We start from the raw sequence: 26,881 nt of genomic DNA on the forward strand, positions 1-26,881 counted from the left end.
GTCTGCTTATTGACCTATTGTCAGGTTTGTCCACTGTAAATGAGCAATGACACGTGTGTGTATTTGAAAATAGGAAGCAAAAAAGGTACTTGTGTACGCTCCTGCGTCTCAAACATATGGAACGCCTCTCCGCCGGGGCCAGCATGATCACCTCTACGCCAAAGAGAGTGGATCATGCTGGCACCGGCGGTGTGAGAGAGGCGCTGAGTAGGCTTGCCAGGGACGCCGGGGACAGAGATGCAGTTCCCGGCAACAGTACGGTAGTTACTTGTGTAGTTTCATGGCGGCAGCCTACGCTGATAACGTAGCTTAGGCTGCCGCTGTGGAACTACACAAGTAAGGCAGCCATTGGGCTACTCTGATAACGTAGCTTAGGCTGCCGCCGTGAAACTACACAAGTAAGGCAGCCGTTGGGCTACACTATTAGCGTAGCTTCAAACGTAGTGTAAGCTGTCGTCGTGAAACTACACAAGTACCAACAAAATATGTGATGATATGAATGAAACTAATTGATGCTATTACTATATTATATACTGAATAAAAGGTTACTAGAGGTCAACCTGATGTCAGGACAGTATGACTTATATGAGGCACGGTCTGATTATTGAATACACAAAACAGAATAAACTGCGCTCCAAAACAATTGAATGACAAGTGATTGATTTAAAACTAAAACAATTTAATTGCACATGTAAATAAAATCTCAAAAAAAGGTGGCATAATGAAATGACATAAAAGCAAGGCTTGGGACACTTGTGGGAAGTTATAGGGAATATAAACCTACACTGGAGCAGTGAGTGTGATCTCCAATCGATGGAGTCCAATGGGTAAGTTCACTTGGTGCCATTGGAGGTTTTTTATACCAGATGGGGGGCTGTATGGCAAGCAACGAGACCTCACTAGTAATCAGCTAGTATCCAAGATTGTGGGTACTCCAGGTGGGAAAAGGCAGCTAATGTTCAGATGAATAAGCAGGTAAATGTCCCAGTTGTTTTTAAATGGGATCCTAGAATGTAAACCAACGTGTCTTGTTACTACTAGGGGTAAGTTTATCAAGGTGACTTGTTTGAGCTCATTACTGGGTATAAATACCCTGTTCAATTAGTGTGCAATGACCTCATTAAGACATCAATTCATTTGTCTAGCATAAATAACATCAAGTATATAAATCTAATTCAAATATACATAATATAAAAATGATAAACCAAAGGACCATAATTTAAAAGTTAATAACAGTAAAGTGACCTCTCTGACACATGCCCCTATAAGTGCTACCGTGTTATGTAAAAGAAAAACCAGGAATCACTAAACAGAATGCAATACTCTTAGATCCACTTTTTTTATCTATCTAAATAAGCATATAGGTAAATGCAAATAATTAAATTAGATCATGAATCTCAATATGAGTTTTAGACTAAATAAAGGAAAAAAAACAGCTAGCAGAAATTATATGCTGCTGTTGCATTCAATCGGGAAATGCGGGTTGGGGCGGCACTTCCTGTAGTTGGACCGCAAGATCCCGAAAGTAAAACATAACAAAATATACCACACTCGGGGTGTAGGGGCACAAGGAGGAGGACTCCTATCAATGCAAGCCCTTCCCTATAAGCGACCTGGACTCCGTGATTGGACCGCACACAGTATGGGCCCAGATGGCCACTCGTGACTCCTTTTTCGAGATGCACCAGTGATGCAGATGCATCTGGTCAGCGTCACTTCTGCTTGGTGGACCAGAAGTCCAGGAAGTGACAATCCGGCCATCTGCTCGCTTCCCACTATGCAGATGGAACACTACAGGCAGAAGTTATCCCAGTTATAAAAAACAATGAGCACACATTCAGATGTTCAAAATAGTTCAATAATTATTCAGATACATAGTATTCATCTGTGTAGAAACATCGCATTTGGGTATAATTATTGTCTCGGCATGGTCACTGACCATTGAATAATTATTTTTCCCTTTCACTGATAAAAGTCAGTCTAAATGTGACAGTGCCCCTGTACGGTGTGGTGCAAGATGGCGTACCTTACTCTGGAGCTGGTGACGGCGACGGCTTCTGGATTCTTCGCGGCTTCTGCTGGAGAACCTGTGGCAGGGAACGGCACAACCCAAGGGACCCACAGAAGACAATGCTAAACATTTAGCAGCAACTGAAATTTATTTAAAGAATACGTAGTGCAATCCTGCTGCTCTTTCCTCACATAACTGTGTAAACATCACACTTACAATAACGACTGTATGAATGGGTGAATGAATGAATATCTCTGCAACACTAACTAGTAACCAATGACCACCTCAGTCCGTTTCAAGGGTCAGACTGTACTGGTCATGAGCATTCCTACCTACGGTACCGTAACACTAAACACTGGTGCAATAAATGACAGTTCTACATAAAATGACAGTCAGCAAAAATATTATAATAAAGACAAGGGTAAAGAGATTTACTTCAAAGACTGGTATTTCAAAACAAGATGACTTTACCGGTGTAATAAAGAATGTCCACAAGATGGCGCCGGGCACCTTATATATGCATACTACACAATAGTCCCTGAGTCGGAGTACAAGGTCCCACGAAGTCAAATCCTCACTCTGAATTAGGCCCTTACAGTGTGCACACTTATCTACATAGACCCACAACAGGGTAACTCACAAAACAATCCCCATGAAAGAGGGGGCAGGCAGATTCCCGTTTCCTGGGGTAACCTCCTGTACTCAGGTAACAGACTTTGGAAGCACTTTGCAAAATAGGGAGCTTTCACCAAGGGAGTCTCTCAAGGGGCCTCCTTCTCTCCAGGTGCTGGGTTAGGGGTGTCCCTGGAACTGGGCCTCAGCTGGGTTCTACGCAGGTTGGCACATGGGTGGGTCAGCCAAGGGGGACTGGGTACCTGTGATTACTGCTGCTGATGCTGGCTCCAGCCAGTAACGATTGCTTCCTCTCAGCAGCTGTCTCTAGCATCCAGGGTCTGTGGGGTCACTGCTCTGCTTTGATGCTTGTCTCTCTCTCTCTCTCTTCCCCTTCCAGCCGGGCACCGGCTATCAATCACTGCCTTGGGTCTGTGGCTGTGTGCTGCAGCTCCTCTCTTAGTCTCTCCTGGCTGCTGCACTTCACGCTGCCCAGCTCTGGCTACTGGACACTCACTACACAGTGTCTCCTCTCTGGCAGCACGTGTATCTCTTCCCTCTCATGCTGCTGCAGACTTCTCTCTCTCATCAGTTCCTGCACAGCTGACCTCTGACCTCCTCTTCACGCTCCCTCAGCCAGCTAATCAGGGGGGTGTCAGGTTCTCTGCACGTGGATGTGAGCTGGGTCTGTTAACCCCTCACATCCCTGAAGTGTCTATGAAGCTGCAGTCTTTCCTAATAGCAGCATTGGCTGCCATTAAACCTTTTTGAGGGCACAGGGGCACTCAGAGTGGATTGCCACATACCTCCCTGCTGGAAATTTGCCTGTCCGCAGGCAACTGTACCAGGACCAATAAGTTCCGGGCAAAGTCCTGTCAATGTCCATGACAAAGTATTTAAACGCTAAATGAAAACAGGTGTGAACAATTATACATTACATAACCATTACAAGTATCACTACCTTCCTATCTAATGTGGGCTCCCCGGGTCAACCATCCCTCCGCCACAGGACTCCATCCCTCTGCGGTCCAGCTTCTCCACTGCTGTCAACGGATGGCGCCCACTCTCACGACTTGCACTCAGCTTTAGGCACGTCTCGCCTCTCGATCTTGCCTCTTCGACCTCTGTATTGCTTGCTGGATTCTGAAGGCGAATTCTTCTCCAGAGATGGTTGTGTACTCGCCGTCCGTTGCAGGCTTCCCATTGATGAAACAGGTCTCGGCCTTTTCATCTCTCTCTGCTGGTTCTATCTTGGCCTTGGGTTCAGGCAACGGTATAGCTGGTTCCACTTCTGATGGCTCCACGGTCTCTGTCACGGCCATATGGACCACAATTTTGGAGTTTCTCTCTGGTTCAGCCATTCTGATATTTCTTGGCCCTAGGTTCGCCGCTCGGTAATTGGCATCGTCCATCCTGGGCACATACTCCCGCGTCAGCTCTGGAAGTTGAGGCCTGGTCACTTCTTGCCGATTCTGATGGACTGCCTCACTCCACACGACCGGTTTCTCGCTTGACCTCGTGATGTCAGGTTCTGGTGGGCGGGGCATCTGTCCTGGTCTAGGAGGATTGGTGTTCACCCTTTTATTTTTCTGCTTGACCTCTCTCGGTTCAGCTCTACTTCCGCTGTATTGGTGGTAAGGTGGAGGCTCTTTACGGTGTGGGTAGTGCCAATGCTGTTCTGGGGCGTGTCTGTTGCGCAGCACCGGTGTTCCATTCGGCCCAGTCACTTTGGCGGCCTTGATGCCCCTCCTCCCATTCACCAGTTCAAATTCGACTACCTCACCGTCGCTCAGGCTCCGGAAGCAGTTTTGAGGATCGGCATGCTGGATAGCGGTGTAATGGACGTACACGCTACGCCCGGTATCTGCACGTCTAATGTATCCATATCCGCGTGGCACATCAAACCACAGGACACGACCTGTAATTCTTCTCGGGCCGGTTTGCGGCCTATCGGTCATCTGCATTCCACAGGACACTCTCGTCGTATTCTGGAACACTGCCGGTGGACCGCCTCTCCCGTGTCTTCTCGTGGTCTGTGGGCACACAGTGACCTGGTCGGTGGGTCGTCGCTCCAACCTCCATCGGGGATTCCACTGGTGTCTGTACCTTCTATCAAGTTCACGTCGCCATCTTCTATATTCATCTTCCTCCCGTTCTCGACGCATTTCACGGATTACCTTAGTCGCCTCCTTGATTTGTTCTATCATGGTCTCGATAGCGTCTGGACCTACTTGGGGTGGTGGACTGGCGGTTGTCCGCATCTCCTGAGGTGCTGCATATTGCGATCGCCACATCTCGTCGTTCACAGGGGTCTTTGCAATCCTGTTCGTGACGCCAAGTGTGACAGTGCCCCTGTACGGTGTGGTGCAAGATGGCGTACCTTACTCTGGAGCTGGTGACGGCGACGGCTTCTGGATTCTTCGCGGCTTCTGCTGGAGAACCTGTGGCAGGGAACGGCACAACCCAAGGGACCCACAGAAGACAACGCTAAACATTTAGCAGCAACTGAAATTTATTTAAAGAATACGTAGTGCAATCCTGCTGCTCTTTCCTCACATAACTGTGTAAACATCACACTTACAATAACGACTGTATGAATGGGTGAATGAATGAATATCTCTGCAACACTAACTAGTAACCAATGACCACCTCAGTCCGTTTCAAGGGTCAGACTGTACTGGTCATGAGCATTCCTACCTACGGTACCGTAACACTAAACACTGGTGCAATAAATGACAGTTCTACATAAAATGACAGTCAGCAAAAATATTATAATAAAGACAAGGGTAAAGAGATTTACTTCAAAGACTGGTATTTCAAAACAAGATGACTTTACCGGTGTAATAAAGAATGTCCACAAGATGGCGCCGGGCACCTTATATATGCATACTACACAATAGTCCCTGAGTCGGAGTACAAGGTCCCACGAAGTCAAATCCTCACTCTGAATTAGGCCCTTACAGTGTGCACACTTATCTACATAGACCCACAACAGGGTAACTCACAAAACAATCCCCATGAAAGAGGGGGCAGGCAGATTCCCGTTTCCTGGGGTAACCTCCTGTACTCAGGTAACAGACTTTGGAAGCACTTTGCAAAATAGGGAGCTTTCACCAAGGGAGTCTCTCAAGGGGCCTCCTTCTCTCCAGGTGCTGGGTTAGGGGTGTCCCTGGAACTGGGCCTCAGCTGGGTTCTACGCAGGTTGGCACATGGGTGGGTCAGCCAAGGGGGACTGGGTACCTGTGATTACTGCTGCTGATGCTGGCTCCAGCCAGTAACGATTGCTTCCTCTCAGCAGCTGTCTCTAGCATCCAGGGTCTGTGGGGTCACTGCTCTGCTTTGATGCTTGTCTCTCTCTCTCTCTCTTCCCCTTCCAGCCGGGCACCGGCTATCAATCACTGCCTTGGGTCTGTGGCTGTGTGCTGCAGCTCCTCTCTTAGTCTCTCCTGGCTGCTGCACTTCACGCTGCCCAGCTCTGGCTACTGGACACTCACTACACAGTGTCTCCTCTCTGGCAGCACGTGTATCTCTTCCCTCTCATGCTGCTGCAGACTTCTCTCTCTCATCAGTTCCTGCACAGCTGACCTCTGACCTCCTCTTCACGCTCCCTCAGCCAGCTAATCAGGGGGGTGTCAGGTTCTCTGCACGTGGATGTGAGCTGGGTCTGTTAACCCCTCACATCCCTGAAGTGTCTATGAAGCTGCAGTCTTTCCTAATAGCAGCATTGGCTGCCATTAAACCTTTTTGAGGGCACAGGGGCACTCAGAGTGGATTGCCACATACCTCCCTGCTGGAAATTTGCCTGTCCGCAGGCAACTGTACCAGGACCAATAAGTTCCGGGCAAAGTCCTGTCAATGTCCATGACAAAGTATTTAAACGCTAAATGAAAACAGGTGTGAACAATTATACATTACATAACCATTACAAGTATCACTACCTTCCTATCTAATGTGGGCTCCCCGGGTCAACCATCCCTCCGCCACAGGACTCCATCCCTCTGCGGTCCAGCTTCTCCACTGCTGTCAACGGATGGCGCCCACTCTCACGACTTGCACTCAGCTTTAGGCACGTCTCGCCTCTCGATCTTGCCTCTTCGACCTCTGTATTGCTTGCTGGATTCTGAAGGCGAATTCTTCTCCAGAGATGGTTGTGTACTCGCCGTCCGTTGCAGGCTTCCCATTGATGAAACAGGTCTCGGCCTTTTCATCTCTCTCTGCTGGTTCTATCTTGGCCTTGGGTTCAGGCAACGGTATAGCTGGTTCCACTTCTGATGGCTCCACGGTCTCTGTCACGGCCATATGGACCACAATTTTGGAGTTTCTCTCTGGTTCAGCCATTCTGATATTTCTTGGCCCTAGGTTCGCCGCTCGGTAATTGGCATCGTCCATCCTGGGCACATACTCCCGCGTCAGCTCTGGAAGTTGAGGCCTGGTCACTTCTTGCCGATTCTGATGGACTGCCTCACTCCACACGACCGGTTTCTCGCTTGACCTCGTGATGTCAGGTTCTGGTGGGCGGGGCATCTGTCCTGGTCTAGGAGGATTGGTGTTCACCCTTTTATTTTTCTGCTTGACCTCTCTCGGTTCAGCTCTACTTCCGCTGTATTGGTGGTAAGGTGGAGGCTCTTTACGGTGTGGGTAGTGCCAATGCTGTTCTGGGGCGTGTCTGTTGCGCAGCACCGGTGTTCCATTCGGCCCAGTCACTTTGGCGGCCTTGATGCCCCTCCTCCCATTCACCAGTTCAAATTCGACTACCTCACCGTCGCTCAGGCTCCGGAAGCAGTTTTGAGGATCGGCATGCTGGATAGCGGTGTAATGGACGTACACGCTACGCCCGGTATCTGCACGTCTAATGTATCCATATCCGCGTGGCACATCAAACCACAGGACACGACCTGTAATTCTTCTTGGGCCGGTTTGCGGCCTATCGGTCATCTGCATTCCACAGGACACTCTCGTCGTATTCTGGAACACTGCCGGTGGACCGCCTCTCCCGTGTCTTCTCGTGGTCTGTGGGCACACAGTGACCTGGTCGGTGGGTCGTCGCTCCAACCTCCATCGGGGATTCCACTGGTGTCTGTACCTTCTATCAAGTTCACGTCGCCATCTTCTATATTCATCTTCCTCCCGTTCTCGACGCATTTCACGGATTACCTTAGTCGCCTCCTTGATTTGTTCTATCATGGTCTCGATAGCGTCTGGACCTACTTGGGGTGGTGGACTGGCGGTTGTCCGCATCTCCTGAGGTGCTGCATATTGCGATCGCCACATCTCGTCGTTCACAGGGGTCTTTGCAATCCTGTTCGTGACGCCAAGTGTGACAGTGCCCCTGTACGGTGTGGTGCAAGATGGCGTACCTTACTCTGGAGCTGGTGACGGCGACGGCTTCTGGATTCTTCGCGGCTTCTGCTGGAGAACCTGTGGCAGGGAACGGCACAACCCAAGGGACCCACAGAAGACAACGCTAAACATTTAGCAGCAACTGAAATTTATTTAAAGAATACGTAGTGCAATCCTGCTGCTCTTTCCTCACATAACTGTGTAAACATCACACTTACAATAACGACTGTATGAATGGGTGAATGAATGAATATCTCTGCAACACTAACTAGTAACCAATGACCACCTCAGTCCGTTTCAAGGGTCAGACTGTACTGGTCATGAGCATTCCTACCTACGGTACCGTAACACTAAACACTGGTGCAATAAATGACAGTTCTACATAAAATGACAGTCAGCAAAAATATTATAATAAAGACAAGGGTAAAGAGATTTACTTCAAAGACTGGTATTTCAAAACAAGATGACTTTACCGGTGTAATAAAGAATGTCCACAAGATGGCGCCGGGCACCTTATATATGCATACTACACAATAGTCCCTGAGTCGGAGTACAAGGTCCCACGAAGTCAAATCCTCACTCTGAATTAGGCCCTAACAGTGTGCACACTTATCTACATAGACCCACAACAGGGTAACTCACAAAACAATCCCCATGAAAGAGGGGGCAGGCAGATTCCCGTTTCCTGGGGTAACCTCCTGTACTCAGGTAACAGACTTTGGAAGCACTTTGCAAAATAGGGAGCTTTCACCAAGGGAGTCTCTCAAGGGGCCTCCTTCTCTCCAGGTGCTGGGTTAGGGGTGTCCCTGGAACTGGGCCTCAGCTGGGTTCTACGCAGGTTGGCACATGGGTGGGTCAGCCAAGGGGGACTGGGTACCTGTGATTACTGCTGCTGATGCTGGCTCCAGCCAGTAACGATTGCTTCCTCTCAGCAGCTGTCTCTAGCATCCAGGGTCTGTGGGGTCACTGCTCTGCTTTGATGCTTGTCTCTCTCTCTCTCTCTTCCCCTTCCAGCCGGGCACCGGCTATCAATCACTGCCTTGGGTCTGTGGCTGTGTGCTGCAGCTCCTCTCTTAGTCTCTCCTGGCTGCTGCACTTCACGCTGCCCAGCTCTGGCTACTGGACACTCACTACACAGTGTCTCCTCTCTGGCAGCACGTGTATCTCTTCCCTCTCATGCTGCTGCAGACTTCTCTCTCTCATCAGTTCCTGCACAGCTGACCTCTGACCTCCTCTTCACGCTCCCTCAGCCAGCTAATCAGGGGGGTGTCAGGTTCTCTGCACGTGGATGTGAGCTGGGTCTGTTAACCCCTCACATCCCTGAAGTGTCTATGAAGCTGCAGTCTTTCCTAATAGCAGCATTGGCTGCCATTAAACCTTTTTGAGGGCACAGGGGCACTCAGAGTGGATTGCCACATAAACTCTGACTTTTATCCTGGCCAGAAATGGCCGAATGCACTGACATCATGGCCCTTATTCTGATCGGTGCGTACTTTCCCGAATTCTTTCGGATCGCGTTTTTTAGCCGTCTGCGCATGCATGGGGAACGCTATGCGCATGTGCCACGTATGGTCTCCGTACTTGTTCTCACTAATACCGTACAGAAATGTGCACCGCAATCATTCGGCCAATATGGGTGTGTTATGGGCGTCATGCGGAATGACACAGGGGCGTAGTTTCAAAGTGGGCTAAACTGGGCGGAAACATGGGCGGACACGGGGGAGTACACATATTTGGGTAGGCGTGCATTCGGACAGCACGCCGAATGCACGCGAACAAAAAGGGAAGAAATGTGCGGTGTCCAAAAGGCAAGTATTGCTTTGCGGACACCACTCGGTCATGCGCTAGGCAATCGGAACGCCTAATCAGGACAGACGCAACACAACCAATGTCAGCTGAACACAATACAATCACCTACTTTACTCATTACTTGTTAATGACACGCTTCTCACTGCTACAATTGGAAGCATTGCAGCTTAAAGGGAACATTACATGCTGCACTTGTCACACACTTTTACACAGCAAATAATCAACACAACTTAATATTAATAATACTAATACACATGTCACTTCTGCGTGTATCAATTAATACAGACATTTGTGGGGCCAAAATAACATTTATTAAAGAAACTTTGCCAAAAATGTCTAAAACATCACAAAACAAATGGTACCATAACAGGACTAAAAGTAAATAATATATAATAAATAGCCACAGCAGAATCATTAGGAAAACATCAGGTGGCTTCACAACAAAAGTACATCACCAACACTTCAAGTACAGCACACAGTAATGCTAGCCGAAACAGGGCAACAGGGGAACCAAACATGACATTTGAACCGCGGGCAAATGTGGTGACCCTCGGCACGGATTTTGACACAGGAACCTGACACACACAGCTCAATGGAAGATTTGGGAAGACATAACGGTGGAGATTAATGGGGACACAAGTTCATTTGCGGGCACGTTTGCCCCTGGCAGGCTCCTTGCCACGTGCAGCAGCTCTTCGGCCTCGCCCACGGCCACAGTCAGATGGTGGGTCACGTGGAGCACATGCTGGGGAGGGGGTGGATGTTCTTCCCCCTCTGGCAGCAGGGAGTGATGCTGTTGGTAAAGCACCAGAAGCGGGTGACATTAGGACCCTATTGGTGGTAACTAGCTCCACCATAAGTTCATTATGGCGGAGGAGGAGTTCATTTTGCCGCAGGGCTTGATCAGCCAGCACCTGCAGGCTAGCAGCAATAGCTTGCTGGCTGTCACTCATAGCTTGCTGGCTGGCACTCATAGCCTGCAGGCTCGCAGCAATACTCTGGTTGCTGGTGGTCAAACCCTGCAGCACCTCCTCGGCCCTACGCACCCGCTCGAATGCCGAGTCTCCCTGCTGCACAATACTGTCTAGCACACGGCCCCACGTGGACAATTCAGCCGCGGACATTTCCGGCTGCTGCTGCATGGGCCTGCTACTGGGGCCAGGTGGCACAGACTCCACAACCTCCTCAAGAGAATCTGGACCAAGCGGTGGGGATGCTGTTGAACGAGAAATTACCAATTACCACACATTCCATGCCAAATTCGAAACATCTACTTATGGCCTGGCAAATATTTACCTTCAAGCATAGAAGCCATCACTTCCGCTGGGGACTCGCTGTCTATGGTGCTCACCCCCCGGACCTCCTCCACTGCAATGCAGCACTGGGCCATCTCTTCCAGGGGGGTGAGCTTCAGCTTGCCAGGCATGGGGCCAGCCCCAGAGGTGTGGCTGTGTTGCCACCGCTCGGTCAATTTCTTCTTGAGGTTGCCTTTGAAGTCGTGCCACCTGCAATCAAAGTGTACATATTAATACATGTAACTCCTCATGTTTGCTGTAGCACCCATTGCAAACTGAAACATAATACAACATGTGCCTACTGACACCAAACTTACATTATATTCATTTTTAAAACCAACCCTTAGAAGATACAACAACAGTCACCCTCCAATAACTATCAATTCAATGTCATGGCCAACATGTCTGTGCCTCCAAGCAACGTGAACACCCATTGACCAACTCCATCTAATATTGAATGTAAACATTACTGGACTTGTACTGCTCAAATGTAACACACATGTACTTGCCTCTTCTTAACGTGCTCCGCCTCACGAACTTGTGGAGCCACTGCATTAATCTCCGCCGTTATCTCCTCCCAGATCTTCCATCTCCTTGTGTGTGTCAACTTTACCGCTGGGCACTCTATTAAATCACGTGCCCGGGTCACCAGGATTTCAAGCTCCTGCGGTTCATATGCCATGTTTCTTGTGGTTGGTTCCTCTGTTGCCCGACTGCGGCCACGGGCACGGCCACTGGCACGGCCACGGGCACGGCCACCGGTTGCTGTACTTGAAGTGCTGGGCTGGCTACTCTGTTGGGAAGCCACCTGCTGTGTTCCCAATGATTCTGCTGATGCTGAGGATGGGCCAGCTGCTGATTGGCCTGATGTTGATGGCCCATCTGGCTGCTCTGGGTTGAGGGGGACATAGGTGGTGTTGGCTTCCATGCGGGACAAGAGATTCTGCACCACCTGTTCTTCCTCTGACTCTGAGCCAGCCATGTTTGCAACAACTGTTTGCCTTTCTAGGACAACTTTAAATACTATTTCTGTAATTGGCGTTAATCAGCTGCAACCTGCGTTCCGTACGGCCGCGTTCCGTACGGCAGCGTCAACCGTGCGGCGCATACGGGACGCCCCTTGGTGTTGAAAAATATTTCTCAAAAACCTGGCAAACTGAGTAAGTCTGATTTAGTAGCTAAATGCAGATTCCAACACCAATGACAACATAAAACTGAGGTCACACATGAAATGTATATTTGAATGTACATCTGTACTGTGCACTTGTTTGGTATGTAGTACAACTGACACTACCCATTCCATATGTCAATCCAGTCCACCACTTAGCCACAAGTAATCAGTGCTAGCATCCAAATCACATGTGAAAGCACTCCAAAATCAGGCTGGATGCTAGCTACTTTTCATTCCACCTCTGTAGTAGGGGCCAGTAGAAGGTAAGTGTACACATGGCAGCATGGCCTAATTTTTGTAAAAGGTCTGCCACTATTTGCTATGTTTCTGCTGCATAGCTTTCATTATAAAATAGCTGTTTAGAACCTTGTGGAGTTAGGTGTAAGTGTGTAGTGATGCAGACTATTTCACCTGGTGCTTATACCCATGTTTGGTGGATGGTATAGATTATATATAATGTGTTTCCATCTTATTTTACACTGTCTGTTTAGGATGGGTGTGCGATGCAATGGGTTAGCCGTCTGTTCGGGCGCATACACGCTGTTAGTGTAAAAATGAACAATAAAGTTAATACCAAATATCACTCTGATCAACCAATGACAGCACATGATTGTTTGATTTGTGGCATTGCTAAGATGGCGGCCTATGGGAGAGCAGCCCCATTCTCACCCGCGGAGCTGAGAACTCTGGTCTCCGTTATGGAGACCAGGCTGGGGCGGGCGGGCCCCTTTATCACCAACCGCCAGAAACGCAATGCCTATGCGGTGGCCCGCCGCCGTATATTCGCACGCACCCAGGTGCGGCGGACCATCGCTCAGCTGGAGCGGCGGTGGTCTGACCTCAGGCGCAGGGAGCCAGAGAGGCTGCAAGAAATAAGGGCCAGCATTGCTAGATGTGAGTATTTCAATAGTAAATGGGGATTTGGACATGATTGCTTACCTGACATTATTTAATCCACTAAGGTCACCAGCCTGATCATGAGTTAAACATGGCATACAATATATGAGTGCTACTTCCTGTTTGACACCCTGTAATGGTCCTAAAATATGTTATTGGGGAGGATTAATGCTTGTGATGCTTACAATGGCCCAAATGTCACAGCATACCTGCCATGTTACAGGCTGTGTTTTGTAAAGGCCACTAAGGAGCTGTTTGCCTGTACAATTATCAGTACTTATAACCTTTGCATTTATAGGTTGATAAGGCTTAATACAAATTACCACTAATTGGCACTTTTTTATTTTTCCCAAACACAGCACGTGATCGAGCAAGACAGGCCCGGGAGGAGGCAGAGGCGTCCCAGGCCCAGGAGGAGGCGGAGCCAGCTATGGGCAAGGAGGGAGAAAGTAAAGAAGGGGTGGCGGAGGAAAGGGATGAAGTGGTGGAGGATGTGTGGGCAGTGGAGGCGGAGGTGGTGGCTTTCGACCACGAGGTGGCAGCCGAGGAGGAGGTCGTGCCAGCCGAGGAGGCCCAGGAAGAGGGGGAGGATGAGGAGGCCTGTGAGGTGGAGCAGGCGGCCGAAAGTGGTATGTATACATAAAGATTCATTATTCCTTTTGTCATCCACTATTTGATATGTAGCACTGGTGATTCAAATGTGTTCGAAAATACTATAAAGGCAAACAACAAATTGGGTAGCAACAGACACACTTTGGGGTTAGATAGGGTGGCCAAACCATCCCTTTCATCCTGGACACATATTAATGACACAGGTTGTGCGGATGGCTTTCAGGTCGATTTTAAGTGCCACTGAACCTGTGTAGTTAATCTGTATCCAGGAAGAAAGTGATGACTTGCTCATGTAAGGGTTACATGTCCCTGCTTGTTGCATACAATCTGTAGCCTCATATAGGTGAGTAGAGTTTACTGGTGATTGATCTTTGCAAACTAGATTCAGTATGGCATAAATGGAGTATGGACAGGCGTGGCTTAGACTGGAGTAACAAGTGGTCAGTGCCCCTGGGCCCTCCTCTAGCTAACCACCCCCTGCGGTCTGCATGTATGTTTTGCACCATCATTGTGTGTTGATTTGGTCTTAGTAATGCTTGTGAGCATGGGAGTGGGTTAGTGCTGCAGCTTCCCCTAACTGGCATTCTGACAATGATTTCTGGAGCAGACCATCAGCAGCCAAGCCATGCTTGATTGCACAAATGTACTGAGCATTCCTGAGAGTTGTGTAACTCCCCTGCCAGGCTCCATCATATAAGAGACACTGAACTTTGTTTGCCGAATTGTGATTGGTGCAGCGCGTGACATGCTTCTCACAGCTTTGTCATGGGTGGGTTTGGATTGAGAAGGAGCAGTATGACTGTGAGGTGTTTGACAGAGTAAATGGTAGAGGGCCAAAATCAGGCTTTCCATGTAGTATGTATGCATGTATGTATAGGTGTATGTCTCATATATATAGTTATATATGTGTGTATATATATATATATATATATATATATATATATATATATATATATATATATATATATATATATATATATATATATATATATATATATATATATATATATATATATATATATATATATATATATATATATATATATACACATACACACACACCTGTCACGGTGCATGTTTAAAAAGTAGGTTTGATTATGTTAAATGTATGCATGAATATCATTAGTCATTTTTCAATTTGAATTTCCTCCACAGATGAGCCTGCCCAAGCAGAGGAGGGTCGCCGTGGGGCCCTCCTTAGACTGAGAGGCCTGATGAGGCAAATGCTGGTGGAAATGGACCGCATCATTGATGGCGAAATTTAATTTTTTTGTTGTGGACAGTTGTGTTCTAATAAATATTTTTTGAAAGTTCAAAGTTGTCAGTGTTTTTTTCTAACATGCTAAAGTATATGTGTAACTTGTTTAAAATCTTTAAAATAAGCAAAATGTACATAGTGTATATAGATGTATGTTAGGGTCACATGCTGTAAGGGTTAATGTGTGTTATGAATGTAGTAGGAATGTGGGTCAGTATAGATGAGCATTTAATTGATTGAAATTGATAACAATCCCTTTTTCAGGAGGTTGGCTAATTGCCTAAGTGGGTCATGTGATCGCTGTGTGTACTCAGTAAAAAAGTGTGGGATTGAGCGTAAATACTCCGCATCGGGGCGTACGGACAGCTTCCCGTACGTTCTGACGCGGTAAGACCGTGCTTGTGCGGGAAGACCGTGCAAGAATCTGAACGTTTCCACCGCACACGCACGGTTTGTATGTCGTCCGTACACACGCCCTGTTCTTAAAGAGTGAGTCCGTCCGAATGCGGAGGACACGTGGGCGTTTCTACGGATGAAGCCCGCACGCCGCCGCACAGCGTGGCGTGCGGACCGCACCGTAAGAATTCGGGAAAGTACGCACCGATCAGAATAAGGGCCCATGTGACATCAGCTGCCCGCTCCAAGAAGGCATCGACATACGTACATGTGCAGGAATATGCCCAGAATTTGTGATACCCCCAGAGGTCCTCTAAGGGATTACAGAGGTTGATGTGCATATCAGGAGTTAAATCCCTGGCCACTTCTTGCAAGTGATCATCACAAGACTGCTGTGTGCTGTGAAGGAGGGCTTTAGGACCAAACATGCAGTGAGTAGGGATGGCTATCATTGCCATTGATGGTTGCCATTGATGCCAATAGTGCAACTGACCATCGATAGTGTTAAACTTTATAATGGATGACCATCAATGTTTTTACCTATTGATAGTCATCCATTGTTTTTGACTGATTGGCCTGTGGGCCAATCAAACAGGGGATGGGGCTTCACGGGTGTTAGGAGGCAGAGCAATGTTCTGTTTCCCGGCACGTTGAAGGAAAAACAAAAGCAAAACATTGGTTTTGCTCTGCCATTGATGGAGGGAAACAATTTGGTTCTTCGTCATCGAAAAACATTGGCCATAAACCATCGATGATTTTGAATCATTAATAGTCGATGGCCATCCCTAGTAGAGAGGGAATGTGCTGAGACAGGAAGTGAGTGTTATGAGAGAGCCTACTGCAGCAGAGAGAGCCTACTGTAAATAGACAGGCAAGCTTCAGAAAGCATTAACTGCAGCAGCTGCATATTGAGCCCCAGCAATGAGATTACACCTTGCTACTACAGATACCAATAAAGACACCATTCTGCCAAAAGGTGCCAGCAGGCTTTAGTGGAGTGAGCCTCATCACTCACAAATGCTGTTATTGGTAAAATACGTTGAATTTTATGGCCTATTAAGTAAAGTAACACTTTTCATAATAGCTATTATATATTTTATTATCAGCGGCAGGGGTGCCAATTAACTTTTTCTCCAGTGGGTGCTCCCACAGCCCCCCCCCCCCCCCCCACACACACACAGACTACCCCCCCCCAAGACTACCCCCCCACCCCCGGGTGCTCTGGGGACCAAGCACCCACAGAAAGTGAGGAGCACCCACGGGCCACGGCAGCACGGTCCCAGCAGCGGATATGTCATCAGGAGCAGGGTCCCTGCGGAATATGGGAACTAGCAGCGGTATTAATACCTCTACTAGTTCCCATATGTAGATACCTCTCACTCAGTGTGCAATTGGGATACCAAATGTTTTTTCCTAGACAGAATTGCCCCTCCCTTTTGGCACCTGAGTGACAGACCTCTGATTGAGCAGCTTACCAACAAAAGTGTTGTGCAGTTGAGAGGCATAGATGGGTCAGCATTAGGAGGGATTGCTGACTCCTGAGTGCCATTGGAGAAGCCAGGGGTATCTCCAGGTAAGCTGGCTCTCAGATGTTATATGCCATTATCATGTGGCCTTATACTGGGCTATTAAGCCCAGACATATATGTTATTGCTGATGGGATGGGTTTGGGAATGTGGTGCCCCCTGTGTTGGTAGGGCTGGTCTGCTCCAGGTTAGCACACCCTAACACTTTATTAACTCTTATTTTTCCTATCACATTGTATAAATTTTGTATTTTAATCCCACCTTCACTTCCCTACATAGCACCTATGTGCTTCTTATTTACCCTTACTAATTTTCATTTGTGTGCTGCCCTGGAGTACTCGGCCTGTGTCGGCATGTTGGGGGCCCACACCCCAGACCCATACCCTGTATTAGGGACCCCCAGTGACAGAGAGGCCTTGACGTACGGCCTGGGGGCTTAGCCCTATATCTGCAGATATATGCAACCAAGATCTCTGTATTATCGAATTAATATGTATATATCTCTCACTCAGTGTGCAATTGGGATACAAATTGTTGTTTTCCTAACCAGAATTGCCCCTCCCTTTTGACAGACCTCTGATTGAGCAGCTTACCAACAAAAGTGTTGTGTAGTTCCCATATGCCGCAGGGCCCCCCGCTGCTGACAGCATATCCGCTGCTGGGACCCCGCTGCCGTGGCCCGTGGGTGCTCCTCACTTTCCGTGGGTGCTCGGGCCAGGAGCACTCACGGTTTCGGCGCCTATGATCAGTGGTTCTCAAACTCTGGGTCCTGACTTTTCCGTTCTCAATCAGTGGGCAGGATGTTCTAAAATCCGCAGCCCTCTAACGCCCCCCTCCGCCTTGTACCGAATTGTTAATGATCGCATATGCTCTAACATATGCGATCATTAACGCAAGGGACAGCTCTTGCGATAAGAGCTCTCCTTTGTGATGCGGCTCCGGCGCTGGACTTCTGGGTCTGAGACCCAGGAGTCCACCTGCGCATGCGCAGAGCGACAGGGATGGCGGGGGGCAGGCTGGGAGGGATCCATGATGGATCCCTCCCAGCCTGCCCCCCTGAAAATTCTGTTGAACTATCTGTTATTTTAGACTCCTCCCATTATTTTGTCCCTCCACAATGCTGCCATGTATGTGCTGTGTGCTGACTTCACATGTGATATGAGGACCTTCTGCGGTAACTTGCTGGAGTCCTGTAGTTATTTGTGTTGTTATGGGGTCCCAGAGCAAAATAGTTTGAGGACCCCTGTATTATATATATCCTTCCCCCTATGACATCGCCACCTGTGTCTGGAACTGGAATTACAAGCATAATGTTATATTGAGCATCTACCTCTATCTGTATGTATGTTGTTAGAGGCAGAAGGGAGCCCATATTAGGAGGATATGTGGGTCCTGATATGCCACATGTAATAGTCTGGGGTTCCTCCAAGGTAGGTAGCTCTTAGTTCAGATATATCAAGTAAGGAGCCATTATCATATGGCTCTTTGCTGGTTAATCGTAGACCCAATTTAGGGTAACGGTGGTGTGGGGTGCGGTGCCCCTGGATTGGTTGGGCTGGGTGGCTTTAGTGCGGCACGCCCTTACATTCTATTAACACTTTTCACTCACTAACACTACAGTATCTCTCTTCTATTTTAATTACATTTCATTTTTTTATTTTATCTCTCTCTATATATAGCTTCGGCTTCCTATCACTAATATTTATTAACACTATAGTATTTCACTGGCATGCCGCACTGGGCTTTCTAGCTTATGACAGTTTTTGGGGTGCTGCACCCTTCACCTAGATATAGCGCAATGGACCCCCAATATACAGAGAAGCCTTGACGTGGCTTGTGGGCATATCATACACCTGCGTAGGTATATGTAACCAATATCTCTGAATGCTATTGTCATGTAGTGTTCAAGATTGGTTACTAATACCACTCAGTGTGCTGGGGGAAACCAATGTCTTGTTTTAATTTACCAGTATTAACCCCTCCCTTGCATGCACCTGAGTGGTATTACTGAACTAATTTTAGCATCTACCTCTATCTGTATGTATGTAAAGACATTGCCAAGATTACATAGACACTTGCATACTGTATTTGCAGGAAAACGTATGTTGCTCAAAACCATTTATCCTTTTCTACTATATCTGGGCCCATTGTGCTGATCCTGGGAGAAAGAACTATTAGAGAAATCCTGAGATTTCAAAGCCTCTTCAAATAAACCAGTTTCCTGTGAAGGTGACTGTTTACCTTACACTGGCCCTTATTCAGATCTGATCACAGTACAAATTTGTTTGGAAAATTGGCAAAACCATGCTGCACTGCAGGTGAGGCAGACGTAACATGTGCAGAGAGAGTTACATTTGGATGGGGTGTGTTGAACTGAAATCTAAATAGTCTAAAAATAATGCAGCCAGTATTTACCCTGCACAGAAACAAAATAACTCCCACAAATCTAACACTCTGCACATGTTACATATGCCCCACCTGCAGTGCACATGGTTTTTCCCATTTTCCAAACAAATTTGTACTGCGATCAGATCTGAATAAGGGCCACTGTGTGGACTCAGTTTCCTTACCCCTCTGAAAACAAAGAGAACCTGAACCAGGTACAGAAGAATCAGTCACCAGGTAAAATAGAGAGTAATTATGATAAGTTACAATACCACTATAGTGGCTGATTCCTGGGTATCACACATATTTACGGAATGCCCATAGAACACTGGGTGATCCTTTGTTTCTGCCCCATGTCCGTCCCCATTCCTCCCACTAAGGAGTGAATGCCCCATTGTGTCTGAAACTTGCCTTTGCTCTGGGTATTTGCACATGCACATAATCACATAAGTGCAAACCCGCAACATCGGACAGGGGAGCGAATTTGGCCCTCAGTGAGCACCTTACTTATTGATCACCCTATTAATACTGTAGTCAGATGCAGATTTTAGAATATTATACAACACATTCTGGTTGGGAAACATTAGGAAAGGATTAGTGATCTCTATATAATCCATAGTTACCTCCCCTCCTGCATTCTGCAGGAGAATCCCTGAAATAGCAGCAATCTCCCTCTCTCCCTCATTAGTCTAGCAATCTCCCTCATGTCACCTAGCTCACATTACACTTACATCATAGTTATCTCCCATCCTGCATTCTACAGGAGACTCCCTGAAATAGCAGTAATCTCCCTCTCTCCCTCATTAGTCTAGCAATCTCCCTCATGTCACCTAGCCCACATTACACTTACATCATAGTTACCGCCCATCCTGCATTCTGCAGGAGACTCCCTGAAATAACAGCAATCTCCCTCTCTCCCTCATTAGTCTAGCAATCTCCCTCATGTCACCTAGCCCACATTACACTGTTTTTTTTTTTAATTCATTAATCTTTATTTTAATTTCCATTTCATACAAAAGACAATTACTTTTTACAACATAATACACTTAAAAACAATACAATTACAATTACAGGTCACCATTTTATATAATGTTCACTCTTAGGGCAGTATTCAATGTCAAAGTTCTCCGTGCATGGAGAGCGTTTTATTTCGCTCTCCATGCACTCTCCGTGTTCCGGAGGGCTCTCTGCCACTCCTGCTCCCTCTATTCAATGTGGTTAAGACTCTCCGCCACTCGTGGAGAGTCTTAACCCCTGCAGGGAGCAGGGAGCTTTTAGGGAGCCGGAAGCAGCCAGAGAGATTAAAGTCTCCCTGGCTGCTCCAGAGGAATGTGGAGAGGAGGGGGGCTCTCCGGGACCCAGGCAGCACAGGCTGCCCCCCCCCCCCCCCCCCCTATAGCCAGCGGGGGACCCAGTATTCACTGCACCTGTTCGTGCATACTATCGATCGGGTGCAGTGAATATATGAATATGTAATGAGCGGCTCGAGCGCTCCGGCCCCCTGCTGGCTGCACTGTGTAAAAAAATAAAATAAAAAAAAAATATTTTTTTTTTAAATTAAATATATATTCATGTGCTATAAGCACATGAATAAAAATAACATGCCCCTTCACAGAAAAAAAAACTGATTTTTTTACACCAAAATTTAAGAAAAAAACCTTTTAGTTTAAAAGTTCACATTCCAGCTCTCCATCAAAAGATGGAGAATTGCTACACGGAGAGACACGGAGAACATCACTTAGAAAGACGGAGAGAATTTCACATTGAATAGGGTTGCTCGCTTTTCGAGAGCAAAATGCTCCGTCCAAGGCGAACAAAGCACAAGTTCTCCACAAAACACGGAGAACTTTTCTCATTGAATACTGCCCTTATACTTTATATCAGTTCTAATTCGACTCCGTGGTAACATGTCCTTCTCTAGGACCTTTTCAGACCAGTGCAATCGGCCCGAATCCATTCCAATATTTGCAAAAATGATATATATTTAAAATGATTAAATTCATAATATAATAATATTATTTATATATTTATAGATTATATCCGCTAGTACACGTCTGTGTCATAGTTCAATCCTCCTATTATTATTATATGTGTTTATAATAAACAAAAAGAAAAAAAACAACACCAATTTCTTTTTTTTTTTTTGTGCTTCCCCTCCCCCCTTCCCCTTTTTTTAATTCAATCCAATTATTAAGGTGTCTTATCTAGTGTTACATAATGTGTTTATATATCTTAAAGTGTGTATATATTTATATTAATTTTGTTACACTTTATTCGTTCTTTGTGACATTTTTAGTTATCCATATCAACTAATTGTGTTTATGTATATTAGTGCTCTGTGTTACTCATCGTAACCATTTTAATACTTCAAGACCTATCATATATCATTTTCCAATATTTTTATGTATCTACCCGATTGCACTGGTCCGGGCCTAGATCTTCTTCTATTTCACTTGTTCTATACATGCTGGAGTCGCACCATCTATCCCATTTACTATGGAATTCAGCCATTGCGTTTCTTGTATAGAACATGTGTTTCTCATGTTTAATCACATCTTTTACTAGGGCTCTCCATTTCGCTATTTCTGGTTGCGCTACTGAGAGCCAGGTGCGTGCTATCATCACTTTTGCCAAGGTGATCAAGCTTATAATATATGAGTATAGCTGTGGTGAATTACCTCCCTCCATTCCCAACCCAAATAGACATATCCTGGGGCCCAGCTGGGCAATATTGGGCACTGTGGCCCTAACATCGCTCCATACCTCCTCCCAGAATGACCGGATCTTAGAGCATCCCCATATTAAATGCCAGAAGTCTGCCCCTTCTTCTGCACACTTAGGGCATCTTGTATTATCCCTTAAGCCTGCTCTATGTAGCATCATCGGAGTACGATATACTCTATGCAAAGTAAAGAAGTGGACCTGTTGGTATCTAACACATTATGTAGCATTTTTTAATAGCCCCATTATTCTTTTCCAATTTTCTGCTGATAGAGGACCTATATCATCTTCCCATTTAGTTTTTAGTTGGTCTAATAATTGAGGATTTTGATTTGTATTAATATTCGCATATAATTGTGCTACCTGCCCTCTCTTACTCATTTTACGCAGCAGCATTTTAACAGGTGATATGGAGATTTCTAGAGTTTGCCCTCCAAATTGCCTCTCTATGGCATGCCTTAATTGCAGATATCTAAAAAAAATAGCTGTTTGTTATTTTAAATTCGTTCTGCAGTTGGTTAAATGATTTAAATTGGCCATTATTATATAGATGTCCTATCTCTATTACGCCTTTTTTTGCCAGATATTACACACTGTTACATCATAGTTACCTCCCCTCCTGCATTCTGGAGGAGACTCCCTGACATAGCAGCAATCTCCTTATCTCCCTCATTAGTCTAGCAATCTCCCTCATTGCAACTAGCCCACATAACACTGTTACATCATAGTTACCTCCCCTCCTGCATTCTGCAGGAGACTCCCTGACATAGCAACAATCTCCCTCTCTCCCTCATTAGCCTAGCAATCTCCCTCATGTCACCTAGCCCACATTACACTGTTACACCATAGTTACCTCCCCTCCTGCATTCTGCAGGAGACTCCCTGAAATAACAGCAATCTCCCTCTCTCCCTCAGTAGTCTAGCACTCTCTCTCATTTCACCTAGCCCACATTACACTTACATCCTATTTACCTCCCATCCCGCATTCTGCAGGAGACTCCCTGAAATAGCAGCAATCTCTCTCTTTCCCTCATTAGTCTAGCAATCTCCCTCATTTCACCTAGCCCACATTACACTGTTACATTTTTGGTGAAAAATGAATGAGAGATATATACATTTACATTAAATCATCAGCACCATTTCCCAGCACTATACCAAGTATAGTATCTCTTACTAACTGCTTTGGGGCTCATATACATTTGGATATACTGTAAGTCATTTTAAAAGATTCCTCTCAGATGTAGCAATACACAGCCACGCTTCTGTGTGCCACTTTCACAATATCTTTTCACAATCTCTCCATATATGGAACTAGACATGCCCTTTGGGTGGAGCATGACACACTACCTCAATGGGGCGCTGTGCAACATTCTACTACCAACTATAATCTCCCTGAAACTAGTTTTCAAAAGTAGGCAGGTAGGATATAATCCCAGCACTACACATAAGGTGTCGCTTGTACATGCAGCCCACTGTAGACAATATTGTGAATGACTGAATATTTAGTGGGGACTGGAGACATCACTGAAGGATATTGCTGATGATATCATTCAATGTCTATGCACTAGATCAGGGCTGGGCAATACCAGCCCTCCAGATGTTAATGAACTACACATCCCAGGATGCCTTGCATCAGTTTCAGCATGGCCACATAGCAAAACTAATGCAAAGCATCCTGGGATGTGTAGTTCATTAACATCTGGAGGGCCGGAGTTGCCCAGCCCTGCACTAGATCGTTCATCCAGGAGTTAAAGGGATAACACACACACACACACACACACACACACACACTGTGACACTATCGGCTTCAGTCACACCTGGAGATATACCTGATGGTAGCTACACACATGTTGAGGTGTCTTTCTCAGTACATGTATGTAATATGGAGCATGTCAATGAGGACATGTGTGTTCCCTATGTTACTATTTTAGCCACTTGATAAAGCATGTATCCTTGAACTAAGCATACACATAAAATTCAGTTGTTTTAAAAACACAAAGACATACTGTACTTACAATAAACACATACTGTATAATATATCAATGCGCCCAAAGTAGTTATTATCTATAGTTCTCGAGTGAGCTGATATTATTCCTCCCAAGATGATGTCTCCTTCTTGGTAATACTTATACTCAAACACAGATCTATGTGCAGTGAGGTTACACTGAACGGCAGAGTCCTGCTTCATATGTTCATAGCATGTTACCAGCAGGGTTAGTATAATCATATAAGAGACATGGAGTACATGAGACCAGTACATGGTATACACAGGATCTTCTCATTCAGCAGTGTCACTGGCTGCACTGCATATCCGCAGTACAGGGGAATATACAGCCACCAGCTGCTTATATACATTATATGGGACTGATTTACTGTAGCTTCAGAGCTTTGTCTGCAGAATAAGATAAAACTGCAATAATTACATCATCACCTTAAAAATAATATCTATATTTGATTGGGATAATTTTATAATCAGCCAGCTTTCTTTATTTCTTTATTTGTAAAAACAAAAATGGATTTCTAAAGTGTTTTTTTTTTCCAAATGCTTAATGTTACTGAGTGTATTGAGCCAATGAAGACAACATAGGGGGTAATTCAGCATACCTCCCAACTTCTTGGGAGCCGGAGGAGGGACAGGGGACTGCGCGCCGGAAAATTTCGGGGGGCGTGGCCTAATTTCGCTATGGGGGCATGACCCAGAGGCTCTGTGAGCCTCTAGCCATGCCCCTAGCCCCCTGGCTGCTCACCAGCCGACAGGGGGGACTCCCAACAGCCTCCCCCTCGCCGCAGGACACTACCGGCCGTGGGAGGGACGCGGGAATGTCCCCGAAAACCGGGACATTGCCGCGGTTTTCAGGACTGTTGGGAGGTATGATTCAGGCCTGATTGCATGACCGAGAATCTCACAGTGGCCGATTATTGATATACTGCGCATGTGTTTGGTTCACAGTACCCATGCACAAGGCCTTCCCGCAGTAATTTTTTATATGCTGTTAACAAGGTGATTGGCAGGCAGTAGGCGTCTGGGGGTAGAAACCATCTGTTTAGTGGGAGAGTGAAGAAAAATGCAAGCGTACCAGAAAACATGGTGTTAGTATCTGGGAAATGGAAGGCGTGCCTGAGTGTTTTAGGGGACGGTGCGTGATGTCAGCCCCAGCCCGGAGATGCCTGTTTTCATCGCTGCTGCCAACCAAGTCTCTGTCTACTCCGACCCTCTTATGAATTGTGCCCAGTGTAAAAATGATTCCATGGGGAGCGTCTTATGAAGGCTTTTGGACAATGTAATTGCAGCCGTACACAGCCATTTGCACAGAAATCACATTGATTCGCAAGGCGGGATTTCATTCTATCGGGGTGGTGGCTTTACTGAACGCTAGCTGTACAAATTCACAGCCTGTGATCAGGCCTGAATTACCCCCATATACAGGGCCAGTGATCACAGAAACCCATTATATGCGACCGTAGGATCAGCCATACACAGTGGGGGGAAATTTACTAAGCTCAACTGTCTATGAGTATGCCTATTCGTAGCCATTCGTGCCAGAACATGGCCGTAAATTAGTACAGCATATTTGGAATTCACTATGGCTGGTATTCATATTCGTATTCCAGGCGTATTTATATTTCTGAATACGAATGAACACGTCAAAGAAAGAATACGAATTACCATTCAAATGGTGACTCAACATTTACTACCCAGTAGTACAGTATGTCATGTAAAATTGAGTGATTTCATTGGAGCACCTTGCCACTAAATTGCGGACTCAATCCATGTGGATATAACCAGAGCTGGATTAACAATGGGCCTGATGGAGCTATAGCTCCAGGCCCACTCTCCAAATGGGCCCATTTTGTAGCTGAGGGTCAGGGCTTTCCAATGAGACAAGCCCCACGTTGCTAGCCCCCCGGGAACTGGAGATACCACCAGGCAAACCTGGAACGTTTTCCCCATAGGATAACATGGGAACCACTAATTCCGACCTACACCCAGTTCAGCGGCTGCCAGTTCCCCCTTCGGCATCACTGAAGCTGGAGGTTGATCTCAGTCGAACCGAAATCGCTGGGCCTTCAATCTAATACAAGGCTGGATCCATATGGGTTCATTGGTTCTAGAGATATTGCAGGTAAAAATATTATTATTTTTTTCATTTCTGAAATGTAATTTCATGGCTGTTCATGTTGTTTGAGGACAGATTTCTCTGGAACCAAACGGCCCAGTTTCACGGGACCAAAATTATTCGAAGGCTACTTGTAAATGAGTCAGTTGGTTCCGAAGATATAGCTGGTTGTTTAAATGGGGTCAGGGGTGGTTTTATCTCCCCCTCACCCCAGAAAATGCAGGGACTAGGCTGGTGTAAAAGGGGACAGCCCGGGACTGTCCCTGCATGATCCTGGGACCATATTCCTGGGTAAGTCCCTGCATTTTCTGGTGTTAAAGGGGTATTATTTCAAATAGCCAGGACATGCAGTGCTCTGAATACAGCCAGGCAGCCCCCTGCTCTCTGCCCAGCTGTCAATGGCTGTCATTTCTGCCCGGCGGCGGCTGTCTCCCAGTTATCGCGAGCATGTATTCCCCCTTGGCAATAAGCATGTAATCCCACATGGCAACGAGCATGGAACCCATGGCAATGAGCATGGAACCCATGGCAATGAGCATGGAACCCATGGCAATGAGCATGAAACCCCTGGTAATGAACATGTAGGTAAGCAACACTTATGTAGCATAATTTTTAATAGGCATTATGGTGTTTGGCATAATATGTAATGGAGATTATGGTGTGAGGCTTAACATGTAATGGGCATTATGATGAAAATTTTTAATGCGCGCCTTTGGCGCACAATGCCCCT

General features: G+C 46.5%; 1 protein-coding gene across 1 annotated transcript; it reads left to right on the plus strand.

The window, feature by feature from the left end:
• Nucleotides 1–13,565: 13,565 nt before the first annotated feature.
• Nucleotides 13,566–15,028, plus strand: LOC146070270 (uncharacterized). Its single transcript, XM_083179367.1, has 2 exons — nucleotides 13,566–13,764; nucleotides 14,903–15,028. The coding sequence occupies exons 1-2, from the start codon at nucleotides 13,566–13,568 to the stop codon at nucleotides 15,010–15,012; spliced, it is 309 nt and encodes a 102-aa protein (XP_083035493.1). The 3' UTR covers nucleotides 15,013–15,028.
• The last annotated feature ends 11,853 nt before the right edge of the window (nucleotides 15,029–26,881 follow it).

Source organism: Crinia signifera, chromosome 1 (genome assembly GCF_055691185.1).
Source record: "Crinia signifera chromosome 1, ASM5569118v1, whole genome shotgun sequence".
Taxonomy (NCBI): domain Eukaryota; kingdom Metazoa; phylum Chordata; class Amphibia; order Anura; family Myobatrachidae; genus Crinia; species Crinia signifera.

What these genes read in the sequence shown, in the direction of transcription:
- LOC146070270 (XM_083179367.1), top strand. Translation starts at nt 13,566, where the DNA reads ATGGGCAAGGAGGGAGAAAGTAAAGAAGGGGTGGCGGAGGAAAGGGAT. An exon ending in GGAGCAGGCGGCCGAAAGTG is followed by an intron (nt 13,765 to 14,902) that starts GTATGTATACAT and finishes TTTCCTCCACAG; the next exon opens with ATGAGCCTGCCCAAGCAGAG.